The sequence below is a fragment of the Neophocaena asiaeorientalis genome, unplaced genomic scaffold (assembly GCF_003031525.2).
Source record: "Neophocaena asiaeorientalis asiaeorientalis breed wild unplaced genomic scaffold, Neophocaena_asiaeorientalis_V1.1 scaffold332, whole genome shotgun sequence".
NCBI classification, from domain to species: domain Eukaryota; kingdom Metazoa; phylum Chordata; class Mammalia; order Artiodactyla; family Phocoenidae; genus Neophocaena; species Neophocaena asiaeorientalis.
In genome coordinates, this window is record NW_020173111.1 from 4,893,406 (window position 1) to 4,914,282 (window position 20,877).

Below are 20,877 nucleotides of genomic sequence, written 5' to 3' on the forward strand. Positions count from 1 at the left end.
GACCTAGAATGATGCCAAGTATTTTCCAAATCCAACATTTAGAGCTCAAGAAATAGCCATACCATGCTGTTGAAGAAACCCGACTTGAAGTGGGTCCAATTTTAAGTGGACCATAGAGGATTTAAGCTGATTCAGTGGATTTAAGTGTAGATTCAGGTCACCTATTTATAAACGAGTTTCTGCGTAATGACCATAGGCTGTGTCTCTCCCTGTCCCTGGACAAAAACAATTCGCATGTGCCGTACTTCCTTGAGGGTGTTTTTCTTATTTTTATTAACTTTTCAAAAATACTTATAAATATTTACAATAAAAAACAAAAGTCAAATTGTATCGGGTATGGGCTGCTCGAAATGCAGTCTGAATGCCCACTGACACGATGACCACAGCTGAGAAAAGACGCCTGCAGTGTGATCACACCACGTGTGATCGGCCATTAGATGTGGCCGAAGTCCATTCGGGTGGCAGAAGTCAGGAAGCCACATCATGGACGGACATGGGCATGGAGGATGGATGCGGTCATGCCATTCCAGCTACCATACTGCTGTTAATAAAGCTTTTTACTTTTTTGTTTTATTTGGCCATGCCACACGGCTTTAGGGATCTGTTTCCCAACCAGGGATCAAACCCGGGCCCTCATCAGTGAACATGCAGAGTCCTAACCACTGGACCACCAGGGAATTCCTTATAAAGCATTTAAAAATTTTTCCCTCAACCCTTGGGAACAACAAGAAAAACTTTCTAACTCTAATACTGATCTTTCCAAGAGTAATGGGTTATTACAGAATAGTTGTATATATGCTTGCTAAGGGGGACAGGAGTGATCAGAGGTAGATTTCTTTACCCTGTAGCAATTCTGCCATTAGAAAAAAATAGGCCTCAAACTCAGCTGAATCTGGAGCTTCTGTTCTCAGCCTGAGTGCAGGAGTGAGTGATGAAGGAAAGGTGGGCTCAAGTGCAGACAACGTCACGTGAACTAGAACTCAGCTGCCCTTCAGCACCTCAGATGCTGCCTGGCATCTCCTCATTCTCTCCCGATGCTCACAACGGGGTTTTTTTTTTTCTTCCCATTCTTCAAAGGGACAAGAGCCTTTGTGTGTGCTGTTTCCCTGCTCAGACTGCCATCCTCTAGTTCCTCTACCTGGAGGAGGAGATCTCCTGAGTAAATCCAGGGGCCGGCTCAATGATCACGCGCTCAGAAAGGCCCCGGGGGACTTCGCTGGCCAAAGCAGCACCCCAGAGGCACCCCCTGTCCCAGCTATCGGTTTACTGTCTTATGGCTCTTAGCACTCTGAACTCACCCTGTTCATTCGTTTATTGTCTGCCTTCCTCTTCTCCCTAGAACATTAGCTCCTTAAAAACAGGGACAATACTGCCCGTGCTCACTGCTGTATCCCCAGAACCTAGAACAGGGTCTGGTAAGGAGTGTGAGCTCCTTAAATCTGTGCTGAATGAATGGATGACCATTAAGACTTTCAGAGATGGTCAATTTCAAGAAGAGTGTATGTTTCAAAAAGGCTGTATGCCCATGGTGGAGAAGGGCTGGGGACAAAGTGGGGAAAAGGGGGCGGGGGGAAGAGTTATTTGATGGGTATAGAGGTTCAGTTTTGCATGATGAAAAGGGTTCTGGAGATTGGTTGTATAATAATATGAATGTACTTAACACTACTGAGTTGTATACCTAAAAATGGTTAGGACCCCCAATTTTTTTTCGAATTTTATTTTTTTATACAGCAGGTTCTTACTAATCATTCATTTTATACACATCAGTGTATACATGTCAATCACAATCTCCCAATTCATCACACCACCACCTCCACGCCCCACTGCTTTCCCCCCTTGGTGTCCATACGTTTGTTTTCTACATCTGTGTCTCAATTTCTGCCCTGCAAACGAATTCATCTGTACAATTTTTCTAGGTTACACGTACATACGTTAATATACGATATTTGTTTTTCTCTTTCTGAGTTACTTCACTCTGTATGACAGTCTCTAGATCCATCCACGTCTCTACAAATGACCCAATTTCATTCCTTTTTATGGCTGATTAATATTCCATTGTATATTATACATACCACATCTTCTTTATCCATTTGTCTGTCGATTGGCATTTAGGCTGCTTCCATGACCTGGCTATTGTAAATAGTGTTGCAATGAACGTTGGGGTGCATGTATCTTTCTGATTTATGGTTTTCTCTGGGTATATGCCCAGTAGTGGGATTGCTGGGTCATATGGTAAATCTATTTTTAGTTTCTTAAGGAACCTCCATACTGGTCTCCATAGTGGCTGTATCAATTTACATTCCCACCAACAGTGCAAGAGGGTTCCCTTTTCTCCACACCCTCTCCAGCATTTGTTGTTTGTACATTTTCTGATGATGCCCATTCTAACTGGTGTGAGGTGATACCTCATTGTACTTTTGATTTGCATTTCTCTAATAATTAGTGATGTTGAGCAGCTTTTCATGTGCTTCTTGGCCATCTATATGTTTTCTGTGGAGAAATGTCTATTTAGGTCTTCTGCCCATTTTTAGATTGGGTTGTTTGTATTTTTAATATTGAGCTGCAAGAGCTGTTTACATATTTTGGAGATTAATCCTTTGTTGATTCGTTTGCAAATATTTTCTCCCATTTTGAGGGCTGTCTTTTCATCCTATTTATGGTTTCCTTTGCTGTGCAAAAGCTTTTAAGTATCATTAGGTCCCATTTGTTTATTTTTGTTTTTATTCCCATTACTCTAGGAGGTGGATGAAAAAAGATCTTGCTACCTATCAGATGTCATCTGCATCATGTCATCTGCAAACAGTGACAGTTTTACTTCTTCTATTCCTGTTTGTATTCCTGTTACTTCTTTTTCTTCTCTGATTGCCATGGCTGGGACTTTCAAAACTATGTTGAATAATAGTGGGGAGAGTGGATATCCTTGACTTGTTCCTGTTCTTAGAGGAAATGCTTTCCATTTTTCACCATTGAGAATGATGTTTGCTGTGGGTTTGTCATATATGGCCTTTATTATGTTGAGGTAGGTTCCCTCTATGCCCACTTTCTGGAGAGTCTTTATCATAAATGGGTGTTCAATTTTGTCAAAAGCTTTTTCTGCATTTATTGAGATGATCATATGGTTTTTCTCTAAGTTGTTAATATGGTGTATCACATTGATTTATTTGCATATATCGAAGAATCCTTGCATCCCTGGGATAAATCCCACTTGATCATGGTGTATGATCCTTTTAATGTGTTGTTAGATTCTGTTTGCTAGTATTTTGTTGAGGATTTCTGCATCTATATTCATGAGTGATATTGGTCTGTAATATTCTTTTTTTGTAGTATCTTGTCTGATTTTGGTATCAGGGTGATGGTGGCCTCATAGAATGAGTTTGGGAGTGTTCCTTCCTCTGCAATTTTTTGGAAGAGTTTGAGAAGGATGGGTGTTAGCTCTTCTCTAAATGTTTCATAGAATTCACCTGTGAAGTCATCTGGTCCTGGACTTTTGTTTGTTGGAAGATGTTTAATCACAGTTTCAATTTCATTACTTGTGATTGGTCTGTTCATTTTTTCTATTTCTTCGTGGTTCAGTCTTGGAAGGTTATACCTTTCTAAGAATTTGTCCATTTCTTCCAGGTTGTCCATTTTATTGGCATATAGTTGCTTGAAGTAGTCCCTTATGATGCTTTGTATTTCTGAGGTGTCCACTGTAACTTCTCCTTTTTCATTTCTAATTTTATTTATTTGAGTCCTCTCCCTCTTTTTCTTGATGAGTCTGGCTAATGGTTTATCAATTTTGTTTACCTCCTCAAAGAACCAGCTTTTAGTTTTTTTGATCGTTGCTATTGTTGTATTGTTTCTATTTCATTTATGTTTGCTCTGATCTTCATGATTTCTTTCCTTCTGTTAACTTTGGGTTTTGTTTGTTCTTCTTTCTCTAGCTCCTTTAGGTGCAATGTTAGATTGTTTATTTGAGATTTTTCTTGTCTTTGAGGTAGGCTTGTATAGCTATAAACTTCCCTCTTAGATCTGCTTTTGCTGCATCCCATAGGTTTTGGATCATTGTGTTTTCATTGTCATTTGTCTCTAGGTATTTTATGATTTCCTCTTTGATTTCTTCAGTGATCTCTTGGTTATTTAATAACGTATTGTTTAGCCTCCATGTGTTTGTGCTTTTTACATTTTTTCCTCGTAATTGATTTCTAATCTCAAAGCGTTGTGGTCAGAAAAGATGCTTGATATGATTTCAATTTTCTTAAATTTACTGAGGCTTGATTTGTGACCCAAGATGTGAGCTATCCTGGAGAATGTTCTGTGTGCACTTAAGAAGAAAGTGTAATCTGCTGTTTTTGGATGGAATGTCCTATAAATATCAATTAAATCTATCTGGTCTATTGTGTCATTTAAAGCTTCTGTTTCCTTATGAATTTTCTGTTTGGATGATCTGTCCATTGGTATAAATGAGGCATTAAAGTCCCCTACTATGATTGTGTTACTGTCGATTTCCTCTTTTACAGCTGTTAGCAGTTGCCTTATGTATTGAAGTGCTCCTATGTTGGGTGCATATATATTTATAATGATTATATCTTCTTCTTGGATTGATCCCTTGATCATTATGTAGTGTCCTTCCTTGTCTCTTGTAACATTCTTTATTTTATAGTCTATTTTATCTATGAGATCCTTGCTGGGTAGAGTGATCTTGGTTGTAGGTTCTTCCCTTTCATCACTTTAAGTATTTTCTCTTTCTGTTTTCAATAATTTTTCTTTGTCTTTAATTTTTGCCAATTTGATTACTATGTGTCTCGGTGTGTTTCTCCTTGGGTTTATCCTGTATGGGATTCTCTGCACTTCCTGTACTTTGGTGGCTATTTCCTTTCCCATGTTAGGGAAGTTTTTGACTATAATCTCTTCAAATATTTTCTCAGGTCCTTTCTCTCTTTCTTCTCCTTCTGGGGCCGCTACAATGCGAATGTTGTTGTGTTTAATGTTGTTGCAGATGTCTCTTAGGCTGTCTTCATTTGTTTTCATTCTTTTTTCTTTATTCTGTTCTGCGGCAGTGAATTCCCCCATTCTGTCTTCCAGGTCACTTATCCGTTCTTCTGCCTCAGTTATTCTGCTATTGATTCCTTCTAGTGTATTTTTCTTTTCAGTTATTGTGTTGTTCATCTCTGTCTGTTTGTTCTTTAATTCTTCTAGATCTTTGTGAAACATTTCTTGCATCTTCTCGATCTTTGCCTCCATTCTTTTTCCGAGGTCCTGGATCATCTTCACTATTATTATTCTGAATTCTTTTTCTGGAAGGTTGTCTATCTCCACTTTGTTTAGTTGTTTTTCTGGGGTTTTATCTTGTTCCTTCATCTGCTACATAGTCCTCTGCCTTTTCATTTTGTCTGTCTTTCTGTGAATGTGGTTTTCATTCCACAGGCTGCAGGATTGTAGTTTTTCTTGCTTCTGCTCTCTGCCCTCTGGTGGATGAGGCTATCTAAGAGGCTTGTGGAAGCTTCCTGATGGGAGGGACTGGTGGTGGGTACAGCTGGGTGTTGCTCTGGTGGGCAGAGCTCAGTAGAACTTTAATCCACTTGTCTGCTGTTGTGTGGGGCTGAGTTCCCTCCCTATTGGTTATTTGGCCTGAAGCAACCCATCACTGGAGGCTACATGCTCTTTGGTGGGGCTAATGGTGAACTCTGGGAGGGCTCATGCCAGGGAGTACTTCCCAGAACTTCTGCTGCCAGTGTCCTTGTCCCCACATTGAGGCACAGCCACCCCCCACCTCTGCAGAAGACCCTCCAACACTAGCAGGTAGGTCTGGTTCAGTCTCCTATGGGGTCACTCCTCCTTCCCCCTGGGTCCTCATGCACACACTACTTTGTGTGTGCCCTCTAAGAGTGGAATCTCTGTTTCCTCTGGTCCTATCAAAGTCCTGCAATCAAATCTGGCCAGCCTTCAAAGTCTGATTCTCTGGGAATTCCTCCTCCCGTTTCCAGACCCCGAGGTTGGGAAGCCTGACGTGGAGCTCAGAACCTTCACTCCACTGGGTAGGCTTCTGTGGTATAATTGTTCTCCAGTTTGTGAGTCACCCACCCAGCGGTTATGGGATATGATTTTATTGTGATTATGCCCCTCCTACCACCTCACTGGGGCTTCTCCTTTGTCTTTGGATGTGGGGTATCTTTTTTGGTGAGTTCCAGTGTCTTCCTGTCGATGATTGTTCAGCAGTTATTTGTGATTCCAGTGTTCTCGCAAGAGGGAGTGAGAGCACATCCTTCTACTCCACCATCTTGAACCAATCCAAAATTTTTTAATTTGTATTTTTACCACAACTTTTTAATGGCAAAAAGGCATCCATATATCAGTCCTTGATGTCATTTTAAAAAAGTTAGAAACTCACAACACTAAAATCAAAGGCTGAAGGATGAGCTAAGGACAGGCTTATGAAGAATCCCCATAAATAATAAAGTGGATGGGGATGGATTAAGAAAACCAACCCAGGGTTCCAAGACCCTGAATCTTCCCTAAGAAAGGTGGAAAGATACTTCTTACCTGTCCTGTTGACCAACTCCTTCTCAGAGACCTGAAGCTGGATTCATATCTTAAATACTGGGCAGCTGTCTCATAAATACAGGGGTACTACTTTCTTTTCATTTTATTTTATTATGCAAGTAGTAAATGTCCTCTAGAATAATTAGGAAAACTTAAAAAAGCACTGGGGGAAAAAATGAAATCTGCTCTCCTAGGCAATCAGGACAATGTTCCGTCCATTACTCCCATACCTTAACTCTGTCCCTCCCTCCCCTCCACAGCACCATCATTCAGACATGATAACGAGGAGACAGACAACAGGGCAGGACGTAGAGTCTGGCCTGCTTGTGATACACAGCATCCTGAGACAAAGACCAGGACAGGAAGGGTGGGGGTCGTAATGCATGCTGGGAAATGCAGTTTTCTGTATATTCTATGGATTCAGAGCATCAAAGAACCAGTGAGGGAGGACAGGAGAGAAGACCGCCTCAGACCAGTCCAACTGCTCTAATCACCAACCACTGGTTTGGGAGTCTGGATAGAGCTGCCTCATGTGAGGATAAAGGAGGAAAATTCTAATATGGAGTGAATGAAAACGAGTGTATAAATCAATCACTTCCAGCCTCAAGACCAGTAGTGAGCACCCCCACACCCTCATTTTCTTTCCTTCTCTCAGCCCCTGCCCCTCCCAAAGCCGAAGCCAAAGCAAAGGCTTTGAAGGCCAAGAAAGCAGTGCTGAAAGGTGTCCACGGCCACAAAAAAAAAGAAGATCCAGATGTCACCCACCTTCCAACGGCCCAAATCACTACAGCTCAGGAGGCAGCCCAAATATCCCAGGAAGGGCACCCCTAGGAGACGCAAGCTTGACCACTATGCCATCATCAAGTTCCCCCTAACCACCAAGTCAGCCATGAAGAAAACAGAAGACAACAACACACTGGTGTTCACTGTGGATGCCAAGGCCAACAAGCACCAGATTAAATAGGCTGTGAAGAAGCTCTATGACACTGACGTGGCTAAGGTGAACACCCTGATCAGGCCTGATGGAGAGAAGAAGGCATATGTTCGACTGGCTCCTGACTTTGGATGTTGCCAACAAAACTGGGATCATCTAAACTGAGTCCAGCTGGCTGATTTTAAATTTAAAAGTTTTCACTAGTTAAAAAAAAAAAAAAAAAAAGGACCATATAGTGCTTGGGAAAAGAAACAGTATCCTCAGAAGGATACTCAGAGGGCTTATAGGAACAACATATCTCTGAAATTTCTAACATAAGGTGTCAGAGAAAACATCAGGAGAGGTGTATCCTTGCAACAATACAAAATAAAGTAGCCACTATGAAACAAGAACAGAGAGCCAGAAGAAGAAAACAGACTGAGGTGAAGAAGGAGATAGAGGCAGAAAGGAATTATTATAAGGAAACAAAGTCAACATTAGCAGAATTAAGGTTAATACTGAAATGAGGAAAAAGTAGAATCTACAATGTAGAAAGTCGAGTAAGTAGTGTGTCAAGAAGATGAAGTTCTACCAGTGAGCAGCTGCAAAGGGCACAAGACCAGCAATGAGACAGAACATAAGGCAGAAGATACACAACAGAGACCCTAAAGTAAAGAGATCAGATCAGTGGGACAGAAACAATAAACAGTGACAGAAGTAAAGAAACACAGCCCGAGCGGAAGAGAGGGCTTTGGGTTCTCCTGAAAACAGCCCACCTCAGTCCAGCAAAACCAATGGGAAAAGACTCACATCTAGACACAGCTTGGCGATATTTTCTTAGGCTTCTTCTCACTGAAATTTCAAACACATACAAAACTAGAGTAGTATAATGACTGCCTGGCTCATGAAGTTTGGCAACATTTTTTAATTAAAAAAAAATCATGAGAAAAAATTTTCCAAGCATTTAGACAGAAAAGTTAGACCTGCCCTAAAGGAAAAAAGAAATCAAGCTAGTCTTGGATTTTGCTGCAACACTGAGCACCAGAAGGTGAGTAGATGAAGAGAATAATGCAAATAAAAGTCTACAGATTTGAAGGTGGGTGCGGGCTGGGGGGATAATGCTTATCTTCAGACAAATTATCTTTCCTCTGCCAAAAGGAGTCAGCATTTATTGAGCTCTTGCTAGGTGCCAAGGACTACCATATAAAATTTACGTGCGTGAACTCATCTAATCCTAATGACGACCCATGGGTAGGTCCTATTGTTATGTCCACTTGACAGGTAAAGAAACAAAAAGGCACAAGAGCTGGTAAGTGTCAGGGTACAAGGGAGATGAAAACCCAGGCCACCTCGCTCCAGAGCCCAGACTCTTAAACTCTGCATTGTATGCCTTCTGAGCGGCGCTGCAGAGACTCAGAAAATATTCTACCTTCTGGGAGAAAAAAATGACTTGAGGACATACCCCAATACGTGAAGAAAAGAAGCAGAATTAAGAACTCAAGACTGGAGAAGCTGTATAAAAGGATTGGCAGTGAGCAATGAACCCAGTTGAACATAGAGCTGAGCAAGGCTGGGACTCAGGGGAGGTAAAAAGACACTTGCCCAGGGGTAAGATTTAAAGAGGCGCCAAAACACTCAGTAGTCAAGATAAATGACATGTTCACGCAATATTTTTTAAATCAAAATTAATGCCAAAACAAAAAATGTCTTAAAGGACTCAGTCTCACCTGCCTCACACTATCTAATCCTGTTTTTATTTAAGGTTTTGATATTTTGTTCATCCTGGATTTTTTGCAATAATTTTGGTTTAAAAATATTGCATTAAAATAGCATTTACCTTCATTACTTTGGCGCCCTCAAATGTGTGCTCACGGTGGGTGCCTCACTTCATTTCATCCTGTCCCAGTCCTAGAACTGAATTTAAATACTTCTTTTTGTTTGTTTGTTTGTTTGTTTTGCGGTACACGGGCCTCTCACTGTTGTGGCCTCTCCCGTTGCGGAGCACAGGCTCCGGACGCGCAGGCCCAGCGGCCATGGCTCACAGGCCCAGCCGCTCCGCGTCATGTGGGATCTTCCCGGACCGGGGCACGAACCCGTGTCCCTGCATCGGCAGGCGGACTCTCAACCACTGTGCCACCAGGGAAGCCCCTAAATACTTTTTATAAACGTGATTACACAACTATGAAGTTAAAATTCTTTTAAAGAGATTTAATCATTATCACACATTATTAAGTATTCAATTAATATTTAAATACTAATAACAACAGCCCCCATATTATATAACCAAAAATTGGGAAGTGTATCTGAGAAACAAAGGAAGTTAAAGTATTCTAAGTCTTCAGCACTAAAGGAGAGAGTGAAGACACAGTGTCATTCTTGATTCTGATGATTAGAAAAACACAAGTTAAAGAATGCTTATGAACAATGCATTGTAACTACTACTAGAATTTATGTACATATTTTTTCCCAAAACACTAAAGAAAAGGGAATACAATCTGTGTAGCAAAATAAGAGGAAACAAGAAAAGCAGCATAGAAACATGAAAACAAAAAGCATAACAGAGGGACTTCCCTGGTGGCGCAGTGGTTAAGAATCTGCCTGCCAATGCAGGGGACACGTGTTCGAGCCCTGGCCCGGGAAGATCCCACATGCCACAGAGCAACTAAGCCCGCGAGCCACAACTGCTGAAGCCTGCACGCCTAGAGCCCGTGCTCCACAACAAGAGAAGCCACCACAATGATAAGCGCACGCACCACAATGAAGAGTAGCCCCCATTCGCCTCAAGTAGAGAATGACCCAACGCAGCCACAAATAAATAAATAAATTTTTTTTTAAAAAAAACTGTAACAGAGACCAACAGAAAAACAACCACCAGTGTAAGGGAAAAAATTAATGGACTGCATTATTCTTTTGAAAGATAGATTCTCAAGATTGTGTCATAAAACAAAATGCAAGTCTAAACCATATTTCATTAATCGGAAGACACACCAATTTTCACATTTTAACAACTCTGAAGTTAGAGTTCATCTTACACTCAATGGCGTGTCATAGTTTAATTGGCAGCTTTTTCTTAGTGGCACAAAGGCTAATGGTGTGTGTTACTGTTGATGTGTTTGACAGGTGAGAAAATATGCCTCACTTATAGAAAGTGACTCAGAAGATCACAAACACACCAGCAAGTACAAATGCAAAGAAGACTGGGATCAAATATTACCATGTGGCTGCTGACTGGTGGTCAATCAGGTAACTGCATGTTAATTACCTTCCAATTTCTGGTCCCCCTTAACCTTTGTGAGCAGGAGACCATCAGAGATGATCCAACAGAAGAGAGGAGGAAGACAAAGGATTGGATGTCCACCAAATGGCAAACCCAGTCCTTAAACCAGGCTTTGACACACGCCTGCATCTCCTCACACAACATGCCTAAGTAGATAGAAGAATGCCAGGAAGAAGGAAAAAAAGGGTTTCTGGTTCCTTGAACCAACCAGAAGCAGAAAGAAAGCTACAGAAGATTTAACTGTGGGCTTTAATGTTTGACCGTGGAACTGTCTTCCTCTGTCCTTAGCCTCGGTTTACACCCTGCTTGAGTGCTGGGAGCTGCAGTGCCCGTGCCAAGGGCTGTGACACCTCTGCTCAGAGGCCACTGACAGGTGAAGGTCCCTGGAAGGTCCCCTGCCTCTTCCTGTAACACAGTGAATTCACGCCTCCCAGGTTCAGTCAACCTGAGAGGGTTTTTCCCAAATGGAATAAGACTGACATTTACAAACGTGGGAAAAACATAGGCATATTTATGATGAAAAGCTGGGATGTTAGGATCTAACTGCTTTCTTTACGGAGGAACTGCCACTCAAACAATCTGTTTATACAGTTGTTAAAAAAAAAATCTACCCTCTGAAATAGTCTGCAATGCTAGCTTTTCCATTTTCTCTATATGCTGTTTACTGAAGGAATCGTCACATTTCTATCTTGGCTTTTAATCACAAAATAAGGGAAGGTGACTTACGTGGGACTCATTTTCACCAGAAGCAGCAGGTATTGAGAAAGAAGGTATAAGAGACAGAGCAAAGCAAAGAGAGTCTCTGAGTGGGGAAAAGAGATGAAGGTTGAGAATCTGAAGCTGTTTCTGGAAAAAAGCGAAGCAGAGCAGAAGGAAGACGGCAACGGGCCAGAAAAGCCAAGAAGAGTACCTATAATAATAGTGTCACCGATTTGACCCTGTTGGCCAAACCCCAAAATAGGAGGAACCAATGCAACTGGCTTATTAACTGACAATCCCCACAAATCTTAAAAGAGAATGAAAAAGTCATTGGAAGGGCAAGTTAAGAAGCACATATTAAATTCCGCTCCGGTTCTCCTCTCTTCAATTACACTTGTTTTGATCTCTGGCCCTGATTTATGTCCAAGGGCATGGGCATCATCCGGCTATTCCCTGAGGCTCTGCCGTCCTCACTCCAGCAGCTCTGGCCCCAATGTTCTCTCCCAACATGCCCCGCACCCACCATTCGTTGGTACTCAGCTCTGACCTCGCACTAGAACGTGCTGGTCTGGTCACAGGTGTCTGCACTGACTTTGAAGCAAGTTCCCCGCATCAAGGGTGCAAGTGAGGAGCTACCCAGGAGCACAGGCGGCAGACTACTCTGCCCCCAGACCACTTTAAGGTTCCAGAACCCCCCTCAAGCCCAGATTCCCAAGCAGCCCAGCCATCTCTGGAGCAGCCCCGCCTGTCTCTCCACGTAAAATCAGAGGCGCACATCTAGACTCAGGAAACCAGATGCCCACCTGCCCCACCCCGTCAATCAACTGCCTCCATCAAGATGTTGGAGGAGATCTAGTCAACAGGACAGAGGAGAGCTGCATAACACAAGCCTTGACCAAAAAGCCAAGCTACTTTATTAATTTTAGCTATAAACCTCTTCATAAACAGAAGTTAAAAAGCATTTCAGTCCCACGTATCTTAGAGGTAACATCAGAGACAGGCCCAGAGCCTGAAATGCATAGGTGGGAGCAGGTGAACGCTCAGGTAATTCTGGACCTTGGTCCAGTTGCTCTGCGTGTTTGAAATGAAATCAGGATCAGGGAGCAACATTTGCAGACAAAGGCTCCAGAGCCGACACATTCCCCGGAAGATGCAATGAGAGGCTACAGAAGATGAAATGCTGCAAGACCACATTAATTTTTGATTCTGAAGAGAGGCAGAAGGAAAAAAAATCAGTGCTGGAGTCAGAAAGCATAGAAATTTCAAGAACACTGCCCATGGATACCGGCTGTGCTAGGGGATCTGCACCCCGCCCCAGGCCCCTTGAACATCTAGAGGAAAGCCCGACAGAGGTTGGCTTTAATGAGATTTTGATTTCCATCAACCCAGCCTGGCACTCCTTGGATATAACCATTATGTTTTTATCAGCGGGAGTCAGTCTGCTACAGCCACTATCAACCTCAAGAGCCCTGAGATTCTAAACAAACACATTTTGTGGTGACACTCCCAGGGTTGTCAGATTCTCTTATTCTGCTAGCTTGAGAGTCTGGAAATCCATTTTAACTGCAGGCAGCTGAGATGCTTTGGATGCAGGAAGTAATTCCATTTCTTCCCCCAAATGTGTGGCACAGCTTTATTTATTTATTTATTATTATTATTATTTTTTTTGCTGCGTTGGGCCTTTGTTGCTGTGCGCGGGCTTTTCTCTAGTTGTGGCTAGCGGGGGCTACTCTTCCTTGCGGTGCACAGGCTTCTCATTGTGGTGGCTTCTCTTGTTGCAGAGCACTGGCTCTAGGCACACGGGCTTCAGTAGTTGTGGCGCACAGGCTTAGTTGCTCCACGGCATGTGGGATCTTCCCGGACCAGGGATCGAACCCGTGTCCCCTGCATTGGCAGGAGGGTTCTTAACCACTGCGTGTGGCACAGATTTAAAAGACACATGCAGAATGTTTTAAAACCTAAGGGGTTGTGCTATATGGAATGTAACTTTGGGAAGGGTTAAGAAGACAAAGAAACAAAACTCTTATGATGCTTCATGCTCTATTCTCCAACCTTCAGCCAAGTTCTTTGGTAAAAATGGCTAAAAACACATGGAGATCAGCTCGGTGCTTTGTGACCACCTAGAGGGGTGGGATAGGGAGGGTGAGAGGGAGACGCAAGAGGGAGGAGATATGGGGATATATGCATACGTATAGCTGATTCACTTTGTTATAAAGCAGAAACTAACACACCATTGTAAAGCAGTTATACTCCAATAAAGATGTTAAAAAAAAAAATGGCTAAGAGGAAGGGAGGATGGACAAACGGGGCCAGGCCAGGGGTGGGACAGTGAAGAGCTGCAGAAGGCAGCATGGTGGGTGGCATAGTGTCGGCGACACTGCTCGGTCTCCCCCTCCTCCCACCCCAATAGTCCTCATTTCCACCTGTCATCACATCTGAAATTCTACCACGAGCTTTGTCCCTCCAGGCCCTTAAAAACCCCAGAGACACAATGAAAATCAGGAACAAAAATTAGAAATTTGCTAGAAAGCCACCCTGAAGAAAAATGTAAAGGATGAATTTTAGGAATAAGAAAATGGGTCAAGCTTCTATCCACTCATTCTCGGAATGAGCCTGTTCCAGAGGCTGGACATACAATCTGGTGTGAGAGGGATCCTAGGAATCTTGAGAAGCATCCGGTCTAACACTGATTTGTGCCCAAGCCCCGACGCACTCACCGAGGCTCCATCCAGATCAGGAGAAGTCAGGGAGACTCAGCATCAGAGTCCCACTCTTCAAGTGGAGAAGGAAGAAGGAAGGAGAAAAGCAGATTGGGTGCCTTCACTCTGTGCCTCGACACACATGCCCCTCCCAGCCTGTATCCTGTACCTGAATGTTTTTCCTTTTGTTACAGAGGACATTGATGGAGCCACCAGCAAAAGTTAGTAAGGTCTGCAGATTAGGAAGAGGACCGTATTCATCTTAATTTACTGAGTTTGACCACTGCGCTGTTATTACACAGGAGAGTGTCCTTTTTTTTTCTTTCTTTTAATGAAATTTACACTGAGGTATATAAGAGTAAAGATATATATCAAGTCTGCAACTTACTCTTAAGTGGTTAGAATATTATAATAGGCTTATATATACAGACAGAAGATAATGAAGCAGATGTCAGAAAATGTTGGCATTCAGAGTATTTGGAGATATGAGGATTTTTCATGCTATGCTTGTTACTTTTCTAGACATCTCAAATTATTTCCAAAAAAAAGTAAAGAAGATAGACCTGCCCTGAGAAAATTATGATGTGAGCAGGACAGTGTCCTTGGCCCCAGTTTGGGGAACCCAGCGTCCGCTGGGTGTTCCATTCTGGACTGAACAAAGGACCCCAGGCACCTGCCACAGTGGGAAGAGCCCACCTCTGGACGTGGCTCTGCCGTAGCTGGGTGGCCTCGGGCAGGTCATTTAACTCCTTTGAGCCTCAGCATCTCACCCACATGATGGGCATAATAATATCTACCTGGTGAAGATTTCAGAAAATGTGTAGCAAAAGCCAAATGCTGACAGAATCAGAGCTTAGTACATGATGGTGGGTATTACAGAAAGAAACCCGAATTACCCTTATATGGTTTACTGTAGGAAACCAACATCCTGCTTTTAACCTTGGTGAAAGAGGAAGGCAAAGGCGACTTGTGGGAAGCGTGAAATACAGACTATCTGTCATAACCCAGCTATACTTTCCATCACCTGAACTGCCTCATTTCTCATTAATTAATTGAACCCTGGGCAACAAAACTCCATGAGGCTTCAATTTGTCTCATTTCTAATACTTTACAATTCTATATGACATGACCAATCTCAAGCCATTTTCACCTTTATCATTTAATTTAATCTTCCCTAATATCTTTCTATCTGCTTATCGATTAAACACTTCAAAAGGATTGGAGCATCTTAAGGGGAGGTTATTATTATCTCTAGCTTCTTGATAAAGAACTGGAAATGCTTCTGCTATGTATTCCAGAGAAATTCTCACACCGGGCCCTGAGGGGACAGGAAAGGGATGGGGGGAGCGGGTGTCTAGAGAGCAGAAGGTAAGGCAGGTGTCCATCAGGAGAAGGTGTGGAGCCAAGTGTTGGGGGACACACTCCACAGGCACAGTTAGAAATAGTGGACTAGGGCTTCCCTGGTGGCGCAGTGGTTGAGAGCCCGCCTGCCGATGCAGGGGACATGGGTTCGTGCCCTGGACCGGGAAGATCCCACATGCCGCGGAGCGGCTGGGCCCGTGAGCCATGGCCGCTGAGCATGCGCGTCCGGAGCCTGTGCTCCGCAACGGGAGAGGCCACAACAGTGAGAGGCCCGCGTACCGCAAAAAAAAAAAAAAAAAAAAAATAGTGGACTAGAGGCTGCATAGCAATGAGTCTTGCAAACACAACACTGAGTGCAAAATTCACAAACGTAATGCAACGGAGAACGGGGTGCCAGCACGTCTCAAAGTAGTTTCAGAGTATTCATAGAAACACGTTAAATTGTGCATAGGATGGCAATTGCTAATGGGTAAAACAGAAATAAAAATATAGCCCAAGCGAGGTGGGGAAGGAAGAAGGGGTAAATGGAGAAGCGCTTGGATAAAAGGCGAGATGGATGGATTTAAAGGAGGAAGGCGATGGCAGACAGACACACGCATGCGTACATCGGAGAGCGCGCACTTGCAGCCCCGGGCGGGCCCCCGGAGGTCTTACCCGAGGCCCCGGGCCTGTGGCTGGGCTGACTGGCCTGGTGCAGGCTCTGCTGGAGCAGGCTCAGGCACTCCCCAAGGCAGCTGAGGGTGGCAGCAGAGGTAGCTTTCAGGAGCAGCAGGTCCTGGTCCAAGGCAGTGAGGGGCCCGGACCCCGGCAGAGACTCGATGGCATGCACCAGGTTCTTCTGCTGTCCCTCCACCTGGGTCATCATCTGCGGAACGGGAAGACAGCGAGAAGGTGAGGGTCGAAGTCCTCTCTTCCACAGGCGGGGAGCCAGCGCTTAAACTACCGGAGTGGATGAAAGTGCGGGGGAAGTGGTGAGAGACAGCATCACCACCCAGACTGCCAGCAGCGTGGGAGACAGCTCGGAGGGTGCTCGGCGTACAGCCCTCCTGGGATGATGCAGGCCCGGGTGAAATCTACCTGGGTCCATCCACGCAAAGGCATGCCTCTAGAGCTCTGATCACAAGAGGGTTTTAGAACTTTAGAGCTGAAAGGGACCATCGGCGCCACCTGGGTGTATCAGTTTACAGATCTTCGGAAGGTAATAATAAATATACTAAAAGTATAGAAGTCTTGTGACCAACTTTAAGGTCCTTGGACCATGGAAGGTTATCTGAGATGGTGGAAGCGTGTGGCTTTGCCTCAGAGCAAGGTTAATTCCATGCCTTCCTTCCAGCTGCAATCCATCCCTAACTCCCTGGCAGTCCTATTCGAAGTTCAAGAAATAGAAGTGACATCTGGGGCTGGCATTTGTGGGGGTGAGATCAGACCGAGGCCAGTGCCGACCCACTCTGACCCCAAAATGCTACGAGAGCCCGCGACTTCCTTAACACCGTGTGTAGGGTGACAGGAGGAGGAGAAAAACTGGGAGTTCTAGAGCCAGCCCTGCTCCATGGCTGAAGCTGTGACAAACCAGGCCGGGTTCAGCTTGTAAGCTATAGACAAGCAGTGTCTCCTTGGACAAATGAAGGAGAAAGGAACTCAAGAACTAGAAAAGGACTTCACTGGTGATCTTGTGAAGTTCATGCCCCTCCTGTTTTACAACTTATCTCGCTAAGCAAGATGATGAGCATAAATTGCATGGCAAACAAATAAACAGCCGAGCTGATACATGGAGGAACTAAAGCAGCCTGCCCAAGGTCACAGGGTCACAGGTCAGCATCAGAGGCAGGAACCAACTCCTGTTCTCTGGATTCCGGTCCACGGTTCCTTAAGCATCCCTCACAAAAGCCATCCTTTAATTTGAAGCAATCGCTCCTGCTTTGTCACTGTCATCCCAGGAGGATCCTTGTTACCATCAAGATGCCACCAGCTGGGAAGAAGCAATACTCTGTAAGGACTGCTGGACTTGCACACAAAACTCATCCCATGCTTTGGCTTATTTTTCTATTTTCTTTCTGCTATTTCCTATCACTCTGTGTAGTCATCTCCTTAAAAAAAAAAAAAAAAAAAACTCCCCCATTGCAATCCTACTTACCAAAATCGGTGCCCTTACTTCAAGAAGATTTTTTAAAATATCGACATTAAACATATTACATGCCCATCCTCTGGCCATGTAAATTATTTTTTGCAGATTACAGAGTTTATACCTAGCCATTCTGGCTCTTAAAACAGTATCTGGGGCATAATACAGGCTCAATAAGAATTCATTTCTCCTTCAGGTCTTTGCTGAAGAGCTGCCTTCTCAGGAAAGCTTCCTGAACCACATAATTTAAAATAAAAAAAAACCAAAAAATAGAGAGTATAAAATCATATGTCCAACCAAAACCCTGGCACTTCTGTGCTCCTTCCCAACTTATTTTTCTCCATAGCACTTACCATCTTCCAACCCAACTTGTAATTTACTTATTTCTTATGTTCATCTGTACTAGTGTGAAAGCAAGGACCATTCTATCTGTGATGTTCACTGATGGATCTGTTGAAAGAATAACCCCAGGGTCCCTTTTTTCTCACTGAGGCGCAAGAGAGTCTGTTTATGACACAAAGTCTACACAAATCATTATAGTCTATTAGGACAACATGGCTGAAGATTCAGTAAAAATAATACCTCCGTTATCAGTTTAGGTTTGCCAAGAAAATGGTTAAATTTAACATTGAAAAAGATAAAATGTTTTTATATTCTTTGACAGTCAACTCTATGTAGAACTGCTAACATTTAGGGAGAAGTTGATTTCAAGCTACTTGTTGTAGTCAGCATTTCTGTAAATTCCTACCATAAAATCTTGTCTTAGAAAAATGATGCGTTGAAAGGGAAGCAGCAAATATAATGATGGAATATAAATGTATATTATGTATGTATATATATAAATGTATATTATGTTCTTGACTACTATGGACGGTAACATAATGCTTAAAAGGTGAGTAAAAAAAAAATAAATAAATAAAAAAAAGTAAAAAAAAAAAAAAAAAAAAAGGAAATAAAAAAAAAAAAAAAAAAAAAAAAAAAAAAAAAAAAAAAAAAAAAAAAAAAAGGTGAGTAAAATGAAGCCATTAAATATGGAATATATTCCTTTTTAATCAACGAAAAGGAGAACTGTATTCCAATTATATAGTATAGGATAAGTACTTGTTATTTCACAAGCATAAAATATGATGCAAATCTCAGGTAATAAAAAACACAAAAGTGACTTCCAGAATCTTCTACCCTATTACAACAGAGGCAGGTTCCCGGAGATGGAAGGCACGTATCTGCTCTCTAGAAAGCATTCAACAGTGTTTATCAGAGCCTGTTGCCAGCGCCAAGAGGCAGGACAGCCTCCAGCAAAGGACGTCTGAACCGGCAGTGGATGGATTTGACGTTTACAATGACTGCAGAACGGCTGGCGCTGAGTGGGAGGGGGCAGGGGTGCCACATGCCCCACAAGTCAGGGCAGAACTTTCCTGCTCAAAATGCCGAGAGCGCTCCCTGAGTGACCCTGTGCTACAGACTTACCAGGGACCAGACACTGGACGGATTTCAGCATCTTTCTTGGTACACTGAGCACTAAAACGAGCTTAGCACAGCGCGTGACACACAGGAGACACCGAGAGTCATTTTCTCCCCTTTTCCATGTGACGCAAAACAGAACTTTAGTCTTTAAACACACAATCGATGCCAACCTTCACTTTCTATTAGTATCATCAGGCTCCAAAAGAAACTGAACGAACCCTGAAAGCAACACAGGACTCCCAGCCTCAGCGCTTGTATATCACGCTTATCACTGCTTTAGCTTTTCTCACACTGGGAGGCACTGATGGAGAACCTTCATCAGACTTGGGAAGAACAAGTTTTAGCTGTTTTTTCCATATCTAATTTTAATGAAGGGCACATATGAGAAGATGTCTCAAAGCTGTACATGACAAAAACACCACCAACAAAGTCCCAAAGCAGCTCCCTTTGCCCTGCAAGGTTCCCACACCTTCAACACAAGAGCAAAGCATGGCCAGGGACGGCCACCAGCCTTTGAACTGCTTGAACCACTAATTACATAAGTTTCAAGTCAGAGCTCTAAACACTTCTTCTGAAGCACAACATCAACCATGTGTGGTGTTTAAAAACCAAAAAACAAAAAAGCACGCATTTCATTTCTTGTGGCGTTTGGCTTCTACAATCAGGGGTATCGCCACCTTGTTAACACAGGTGCAAAATGGGACCCCCGTGAAATTTCAGAGATCCACCCCCTGGGAATGTCAACTCTGAGGTTGTGAAGTAGTCTAACTTTAGGTCAAATCCAACTTCACAGGGGAAGAAAAAAGGTCCACGTCTCATAGCACAAACAATGGCATGTGCACTGCAAAATCAAAGCTAAGAAAGTCAGTGGCTGCAGATTTTATGGTTTTATTTCACTGAAGCTGAAACCAAAGCTGAAGGCAAAGACCAAAACCCAGTGACATCAGCTCAACAAGATGAGATCCTGCTAAAGAGGGAACTGAGGAGGGGGCAGCAAGGGGGCAGCGGCTACACTCGCTCGCCTTGATGGCCTCAGACCGTTCTGACCTGCAAAGCTTGGTGTAGGTTTTGAGAGGCGCTGGAAAGGTCCAGTCCTGACAGGCTAGACATCAACGAATACCAGCTCCTCACTCATCCATCCGTCAGTAACCAAAGCAGCAGCAGCATACTCGGATTTCTTATCCTAATGTCACCAGGGCTGCCGGCCTTGCTTGGCCGAGCCTTCTGGGTTCACAGACTCCCTGGGACCTTCAGTAACTCAATCCCTCTTGCCTGGAAGGAGAACAAACAATTTGATGCCAACTTCAAGGTGGCCTTGGTTTGACATTTCTCCTCAGCCTGGTGGAATTCCAGAGCCCCTTCTAAGTCTCCCGTCTGGGTCAGGGATCAGTCCTTGGCTAACTCAGGCTCAAAGACCTTAGAACCAAAACTAACTAACTAGCTAACTAACTAAAACTAACACTTCTCTCTCTCTCTCTCTCTCTCTCTCTCTCTCTCTCTCTCTCTCTCTCTCTCTCTCTCACACACACACACCCACACACACAGAGCTTACTATCTCCATTAACACAGATTTACTATTCAACGACCCTCATTAGCATTACTTTAAAATTCCAGACTCCCCACCCCAGAAATGGCTTGACGGCTCCTTACAGAAGCTTCCTGAAATATCCATCAGCTCTTTAATGGAAGCCATCAACACACAGTGTGCACCCTAAAATTTGTTAAATGCCTTGTCTCAAAGTCCTTGCCTTGTTTCTACCAGTCCTGAGCCATTGTCTCTTGATCTCAATCAAGTCCCTGTATTGTCGACCAAAGTTCT

The 20,877-nt window shown here is 43.4% G+C and overlaps 1 protein-coding gene and 1 pseudogene across 4 annotated transcripts in view; one reads left to right on the forward strand and one right to left on the reverse strand.

The window, feature by feature from the left end:
* Positions 1–20,877, reverse strand: part of OSBPL10 (oxysterol binding protein like 10) — a 279,913-nt gene that overhangs the window by 65,823 nt on the left and 193,213 nt on the right. For all 4 annotated transcript variants that reach the window (XM_024743485.1, XM_024743484.1, XM_024743483.1 and 1 more), the window contains exon 5: positions 16,127–16,337. In XM_024743485.1, coding sequence (XP_024599253.1) covers positions 16,127–16,337 — 211 coding nt within the window. The remainder of the gene's footprint in view (positions 1–16,126; positions 16,338–20,877) is intronic.
* On the forward strand, positions 377–7,616 carry LOC112398740 (60S ribosomal protein L23a pseudogene; annotated as a pseudogene).